General features: G+C 52.5%; 1 protein-coding gene across 1 annotated transcript in view; it reads right to left on the bottom strand.

The window, feature by feature from the left end:
- Positions 1 to 428: 428 nt before the first annotated feature.
- The window catches only part of LOC141220811 (SH3 domain-containing kinase-binding protein 1-like), a 68,141-nt gene continuing 60,286 nt past the window's right edge, over positions 429 to 8,283 (bottom strand). Inside the window, exons 6-7 of the mRNA XM_073666413.1 lie at positions 758 to 821; positions 429 to 551 (exon numbers count right to left, since the gene is read on the bottom strand). Of these exons, the coding sequence (XP_073522514.1) occupies positions 429 to 551; positions 758 to 821 (187 nt within the window). The remainder of the gene's footprint in view (positions 552 to 757; positions 822 to 8,283) is intronic.

Raw genomic sequence — 8,283 nt, 5'->3', positions numbered from 1 at the left:
ATATATTGGCTATAACAAAGCTACTTATTGAATCTAAATGGAAGTCAGTTAATGTTCCTACTATCTCAGAAATTATAGATAAAATGTTAGTTCACAATTCTTTAGAACATTCCTATGCGTTAAGAAACAGCTCTCTTAAGAAATACTATTCTATATGGTCTTTCTGGATCTGGATACTGGATACTTTTCCCTGAATAAGAATACCTCTCCAAACAAATAACATCTTTTAGCCAGAAAGTATACAAATCATTTATTATTTTAACATAATTAAACTGAAATCCTGTGATGCCATAACAAGGATTTATACTATAGATGATCTATTTTGTTTTCACCTCCCTTTCCCCTGTTTTCCTCATTCGTCCTTCCCTTTTTTCCCCATCCCATTCCTCTCTCCCTTTCCTTCCTTTCTTTCCTTTCTTCCTCTCCGGCTATCCTTTTCCAGATTTTTCCTCCAAGTTAAAAGTTTTGTTAGGATGATGTAACTGTTGTAATACTACTATACTGTCTTTATCATATTTTATTTTCCCTTTCCCTTCTTTTGTAAAACATCCCTTAATAAAAAGTATATTATTGAAGAAAGACAACTGGATTTTCTTTACACCGTTTTAATGAGTAAGCCTATGATTGATGATGTACTAACAGGACTCTGAGAATTTCAGACTTTTATCATATCACTGGAACCTGTGGTCAGAGCACAACTACAGCATACATTTCCAAACTACTATTTCGGAAGGGCTTCAAGTCAAATATTGTGTACCTGTAATCGAAGACGAATCTTCTTTTCTTCATCCAGCTCGGACAGTAATTGTTTTATTTCTTTTCTAAAATAAAAATACAAGAACGATGGAATTAATTTTCTGGGGTAACCTCGAGTATACTAAACTATACTTTAAAAGGCAGCAAAGTGAAGAACAAGGACAATGAAACATGTGGAGAATCCGAATAACCAAATAGTTTGAGTAGGAATCTGACTCCTGAAATACTGCTTGGGGTAAGCTGTGCTGAGATCTGAGATGATATGTGCTCCACAGATTATCTATTTCACAGTCTTCTTTGCATATACTGAATAATATGTGGCACCCCAGGGGTCTGGTTTCCACAGTAATGTAATGTTATGTCTGAGAGCAGGTGGGAGGTCCTTTGGTCAGGGATCCTGTGCATGCCACACCTCCTGCCCAGTCTTGGGAGGGGAAGAACTTCCCCTATATAAACCCGGGGCTGAAGCAGGGTTAGTCAGTCAAGGAGAGTAGAGACAAGAAACAGCAGAAGCAATACTACTACGAGTCAGGGGCTGGCAGCTGCAGAGCTCGCCCTGACTGAGAAGCTTTCTTACCGGACCCGGCGTCCGAGGCTGTGGGGACTAACTCTTACCCAGCAGCAGAAGCCGACCGGCAGGGGATTTCAGGTCCTCAGGCCCAGAAACCCGAAGGCACGGTCACACGCGTGGGACCAGCACCGCCATCGTGGAGCGGAAGCCATTAGAAGGCCCCGAGTCACCGGCCATACGGGTGAGCACCACACGGTACACTCAGGGACGTGGGCTACTTATATCCGCTTCTAGCAAGGTAGCCAGAAGAGTACAGTCAGTTTGGGAGGCCTACAACTCCGCCTGGCCAGGGGAGATCCCATCTGCTCAAGGACTGACCAGGCCCCGTTCACTAGCAAGTACTCCGGGAAGGTCTATCGTTGTTACCAGTAAAGACCCTGAACTACACCGTACCGTCTCCGAGTGGTTCCTGCTACCCCCATCATCCACATCTGCTGCCCTGAGGCCATACCCCTCCCGTTGGGGGTTATACCATCTACGCTGCACCATCCATCCACCGGCCTCAGCGGACTGTCCTGCAGCGGCAGCTCCATAGCTGCATTCAACGGGTGGCGTAGTCGTACAACATCTACCGCTGATACATCGCCGCTCAGTTTGACTCCCTGGGCACGGACCGGGTCACCGCCACGAGACTACAACCCTCAAGAGATCCGGCTCCGGGTAAGCTCCCGCGTGCGCAACGCAGCGCGACACAGGCCCAGGGGCGCGTCAACTTTGGCGTAGTCGGCAGGATTTCGTGCCCGCAACCACCGGGTACTGCGTGCCTGAAAAAGAGACTTTTCAAACTTACCTGTGGTGAAGATTCCCGCCATCCGGCGCCATCTTCAGCCTTCTTCCCGCCATCGGTGAAGTTTCCCGCCATTGGACGCCATCTTGAGGACGCCGCGCGGGAAGAAGAGGGGCGTGGACTCCGAAAGCGCGCGAGAACTGAAGCCCCGCCTCACGTCCGGACGTTGCGTAAGGTCCTGGAAGGAGCCCAGCAGACGCCGACGTCACAGGAGCGCGACGGAAGGTCCTCAACCCTGACGATCCACTGCGGAGCCGCGCCCCACGGAAGAGGATCATCGCAAGGTAGGCCACTGTCCACTAGGGGGGAGGAAGATGTCGGATACGGAGGAGAGCTTCACTGCCTCAACCCCCGCCAGCGCTACCGCTGCTGCAGTTATGCCCTTCACCATGCCCTATATCCCGGGAGCAGCTTGGCTACCCCAGTACTCAGGGGAGTCACATACCCTGCATGACTTTAGAGAAAAGCTGGATAGCCTCTTCCAGGTGTACCCCCTCACAGAAGAGCAAAAAGTGAGCATCCTGGTGGCCCAACTAACCGGGGCAGCCAAAAGGGAAGTAAAATCCTGGCCACCTGGGAGGAAGACTGTCGCAGGGATACTAACCCGGCTGAAGGACACCTTTGATACCCGCACCTCAGCCGAGATTAAGCTTAGATTCTACGGGTGCAAGCAGCGAGCGCATGAGAGTATAAGGGACTATGCACTAAACCTACAAGAGGCCCTGAGGGCCATTAAGCAGACCGACCCTGATGGAGTGGGAAACGAGGACAGGCTGTTGACCGAACAGTTTATAGAGGGACTGTATTGTAATACCCACCGAACCCAGTTGCGGGCAATGGCCTTACAGGATCCCCATCTGGGCTTTGCACAGTTCAAGGACAGAGCCATCCGGGTGCTCCGAGAACCGGCACCGGGTGGCGTTGTGACCCACAGGCGCCCTGCTATCACTTACCACCAGGAGGCGGCGCCCTTGTCGGCAGGGCCTGTGGGAGCTGATGCGCAGGCTTTGGACAATGACCCGGCTCCAGACCTACACCGTCAGGTCCAAGAGCTAGCTAAGAGCGTTGCTGCGTTAACCCGAACTGTGCAGTCTTTACAGGCTTCCATCCCAGGGAAGATCCAGCTGGCATCCGGACCGGAGGACATCCCGTGGCGTCGACCAAGGAGGACCCCACCGGCCAGAGGAAGACCCAGTGACCGATACAGCGAAGACGGACGACCCATCTGCCGCCGCTGCAATCAACCCGGACATATGGCAAGGTACTGTTCTTTAAACGGGCACAACCTGGGGTAGAGGGCCAACCCCCAGGAAAAAGATCACCAGGCCCATCGAACTGGCGCGACAGATATGTGGGAGGACGTCCAGTCTTGCCTGTGGTACTGGATGGCATTCCCATGAGTGCTCTACTGGACACCGGGTCACAGGTCACCACCATCCCGTACGTGCTCTTTAAGCAGTACTGGAATGACTCGGATATTACCCGCTACCCTGACGACGACTTGAGTATCATCGCCAGCAATGGCCAGCCCGTGCCACAGATCGGATTTAAAGAGGTGACCATCAAAATCGGTAGAGTCGAACTGGCAGCCCAGGGACTGATCGTTGTAGATATTGACAAACATGAGTCACCCAAAAATAACTCTAGGAACTAATGTAATTGAAAATTGTCTTGCAGAGGTGATTTTCCTTCTACAGCAGGTTGCCAAGAACGCCAGCTCCGGCGAGCAGCGGGTGCTCCAGAAAGAGATCCGGGCACTGATGCGACGGCAACAGGTGGAACTCTCCGGCGGTGAGATTGGTAGCGTAAGAATGTGTGACCCTTTCCCTATTGCCATGCCCCCAAAAAGTGAAATGATGATTTGGTGCCGGGCAGCTATTGGTCCGAGAGGTAGAGATTACCAGGCAATGGTAGAACCAGTTTACTCAGACAGTAGGCCCACCATTTTGACAGCACGGGGGGTGGTCAATGTACGCCATGGGAGGGTGCCCGTTCGCATAATCAATATCGGGGAAGTGTACCTGCCCCGGTATGCCACGCTAGCCAAATTATATACCATCAACCAAAACTCTATACAGTCTGTGGAACCCTTGCCTCCATCTCACCCGGAGGAAGGTAACGGCTCTAAGAAAGTAATGGAGGATTGGTGTCAGCAACTACACTTGGGAACTGACTCCACTCCCTCCCACCAGAAACAGGGAGTCTACCGGGTGGTTCAAGAGTATGAGAGAGTGTTTAGTAAACACCCGTTAGACTTCGGGCGAGTCAAGGGGGTAGAACACCGCATCCCCACGGGAGATCATCCTCCCATAAAAGAGAGGTATCGACCCGTACCCCCTGCACATTACCAACACGCCAAGGGGATGCTTAGAGACATGAAGGAGGCTGGGGTAATCCGGGATAGCTGTAGCCCCTGGGCAGCCCCACTAGTTTTAGTCAAAAAGAAAGACAACACTATGAGGATGTGTGTAGATTACCGGAAAATCAACCGTATCACACACAAGGATGCGTACCCTTTACCAAGGATAGAGGAGTCTTTGGCTGCTTTAAGATCTGCTAACTTCTTCTCCACCTTGGATCTCACTAGCGGGTACTGGCAGGTTCCTGTAGCAGAGGCGGACCGGGAGAAGACCGCATTCACCACCCCGATGGGACTTAGTGAGTTTACCTGCATGCCGTTTGGACTTTGTAACGCACCAGGAACCTTCCAACGATTAATGGAGTGCTGTCTGGGACACAAAAACTTCGAGACGGTCCTGTTGTACCTGGACGATGTCATCGTATATTCCAAGACTTATGAGGACCACCTGAAACATCTGGCGGAAGTGTTCGATGCCCTGGCAAGTTACGGCCTGAAGGTGAAGCCCTCTAAGTGTCACCTCCTGAAGCCAAAGGTGCAGTACCTGGGACACGTGGTGAGTGCTGACGGAGTGGCTCCCGACCCTGATAAGATCACCGCAATTAAGGAATGGCCAAGTCCCTCCAGTGTAAAGGAAGTGCGGCAGTTCCTCGGGTTGGTAGGCTATTACCGCAGATTCATCCCCGGTTTCACCAAAAAGGCAGCACCTATGCAGGACCTCCTGATAGGCCAGTCCCGGAAGGCCAAGAACCAGAAGCCGCCCTTCAAATGGGAGGAGCTGGAAGAAGAGTCCTTCCGCCAGCTGAAGATGGCCCTCACGGGGGATGAAATCCTGGCGTACCCGGATTATAGCCAGCCCTTTATCCTCTACACCGACGCCAGTAACATCGGGCTAGGAGCCATACTGTCCCAGATTCAGCAAGGGAAAGAACGAGTAATCGCCTACGCCAGCCGAAAACTGCGACCCACCGAAAGGAACCCCGAGAATTACAGCTCATTTAAGCTAGAGTTCCTGGCCGTGGTATGGGCAGTCACCGAGCGCTTTAAGCATTACCTCGCTTCTTCCCGGTTCACCGTGTACACGGATAACAACCCGCTGACACACCTGGACACGGCAAGACTCGGTGCCCTGGAGCAGAGGTGGATGGCCCGTCTGTCCAACTACGAGTTCACAATCAAATACCGGGCAGGACGCTCCAATACCAACGCGGACGCCCTGTCCAGGATGCCCAACCTGCCGGACGGAGGAGAAGATCCGGAGGGACTGGAAGAAGTTGAACTCCCTGCGTTCCACCGTCATGGGACTATTCAGTATTCCCACCAGGTAAGGAGTAAGCAGACTGCTACGTTGAACCCCTTACCCCACTACAACTGGGCGGAAACGCAAGACAGCGACCCTGCCGTCCGACTGGTGAAGGAGATGCTGACTCGGCCGGAGGCTCGCCTTGAACCAGACGCTCCGGAGGAAGCCAAACAACTATGGGCAGAGAAGAGTCGACTGTTCCTTTACAAAGGGAAGTTGTGCCGCAGAATGGTTAACTCCCGGACGCATGAATTACTCTGGCAAGTAGTGGTGCCACGAACGGACGCAGCCATGGTGATGGAGGCATACCACGACGGAGCTGGGCACTTCGGGTGGAAGAAGCTGGAGTTCCTGCTGCGCGAGCGGTTCCACTGGGTAGGCATGAGGGGAACCATTGAGAAGTGGTGCAGAGACTGTGGCCCGTGCAACCTGAGAAGGAACGACCGTGCCAGCCAGAAGACTCCCCTGCAGTCCATCGTCACCCGGCAACCATTGGAACTGGTAGCCTTGGATCATGTAAAACTGACCCCAAGCAGAAGTGGCTACGTCTACGCGTTAACCATCGTGGATCATTACTCCCGGTTTCTGGTTGTCGTCCCCGTCAAGGACTTAACGGCTCAAACAGCAGCTAGAGCCTTCCAGCAGCACTTTTGCCGTCCACACGGGTACCCGGACCAAGTGCTGACGGACCAGGGACCTGCCTTTGAAGCGGAGGTCTTCCAGGAATTCTGCAATCTGTATGGCTGCCGGAAGATAAGGACGACACCCTACCATCCGCAAACTAATGGACTTTGTGAGAAAATGAACCAGGTGGTAATGGATCTTCTAAAAACGTTGCCCCTGGAAGAACGCAGTCTGTGGCTTGAGAAGTTGCCCGATCTGGTGGACCTATACAACCACATCCCGGTAGGTTCCACCAACTGTACCCCGGCTTACCTAATGAGGGCAAGACCTGGTAAGTTACCTGTTGACCTGGAAATGGGAGTCCTGACACCCGAGGACACTTCACCAGAAACAGACTGGGACACAGAGAGGCAGCAGCAGTACCGTAGAGTACAGGAGAGCGTGGAGCAAAGTCTCTGTCAGGCTAGGGAAAGACAAGAGAAAACTTACAACCAGTATGCTCCCGCTGTTCCCCTGGTACCCGGAGAGCAGGTCTTGAAGAGGAAGAGACGGCTCCACAAGTTGGACGACCAGTGGGAGAAGGACCCGTACACCGTACTGCCCTCAAGCCACGAGAACCCGAAGGTTTGTACCATCAGTAAAGACGGAGGGGAAACCACAGCCATCGTATCCCGGGACCACCTGAAGAAGTGTCCCGAACAACTGAGGAACCCTGAAGAGGAACAAGAAGACCATCGACCCGTAGAGGAAAGGGAAGATATGGTTAGTACTGTGCTCGGGGACTTCCCTCGGTCTTGGACTCAAGTCAATGGTGCAGTTGTGGTACCCGTACTCACCTTCCTCCAACCAGCATCCCAAGCACCTACGGAGCAACAAGTAGAGCTGGAAGAACAGCCGGTCCAGGAGGCAGAAGACCCCGCACCCGCAGACCAGGAGGGTCAACCCTCTGCTTGCAGTGAGCCTGCCATATCCCTAGTGAGCCAGGGAACTCGTAGACAGCTGCCCAGTTTACCCTTGACAGCTCCTACACCCTGTAGTTCGGGGCCAGACAGTCAGCTCCGTAGGTCCACTAGAGCCACTAGAGGCCAGTTACCCGCACGTTGGAGGATTTGAAGTGTATAAATTGTTTTATTTATGTTTACCTGTGTATTGTTGCTTGTGTATAATTTTGTGTTTCCAGTTATTTTTAGGAATCCTTGGTGGATTTACCGGGAATCCTTGTACATAGTTGGAGCGTAACCCAGGATGGACTAGAGACTGTTAAGGACTCGGGGTAGGACAGACCCCTACCTGGTTACGTCTCACTGTTTTGGTGAAATGGACACCTTGCTTCCCCTCAAAGACTGCACCCGGTTGCGGACACGCCGTGACCATTGTTATGTGTCTCTTTATTATAATGTTTGGTTGTACTCTGTTATGTTTATAAAAATGTGTTTAGTCCCGGAGTACTAAATTTTACTAGGGGGGAATGTGGCACCCCAGGGGTCTGGTTTCCACAGTAATGTAATGTTATGTCTGAGAGCAGGTGGGAGGTCCTTTGGTCAGGGATCCTGTGCATGCCACACCTCCTGCCCAGTCTTGGGAGGGGAAGAACTTCCCCTATATAAACCCGGGGCTGAAGCAGGGTTAGTCAGTCAAGGAGAGTAGAGACCAGAAACAGCAGAAGCAATACTACTACGAGTCAGGGGCTGGCAGCTGCAGAGCTCGCCCTGACTGAGAAGCTTTCTTACCGGACCCGGCGTCCGAGGCTGTGGGGACTAACTCTTACCCAGCAGCAGAAGCCGACCGGCAGGGGATTTCAGGTCCTCAGGCCCAGAAACCCGAAGGCACGGTCACACGCGTGGGACCAGCACCGCCATCGTGGAGCGGAAGCCATTAGAAGG

The sequence above is a fragment of the Phyllobates terribilis genome, unplaced genomic scaffold (assembly GCF_046119375.1).
Source record: "Phyllobates terribilis strain yellow unplaced genomic scaffold, ASM4611937v1 Scaffold_304__1_contigs__length_2301189, whole genome shotgun sequence".
Taxonomy (NCBI): Eukaryota; Metazoa; Chordata; class Amphibia; order Anura; family Dendrobatidae; genus Phyllobates; species Phyllobates terribilis.
Note: the sequence above shows the minus strand (reverse complement) of the source record. Positions and strands in the feature narration are given on the sequence as shown.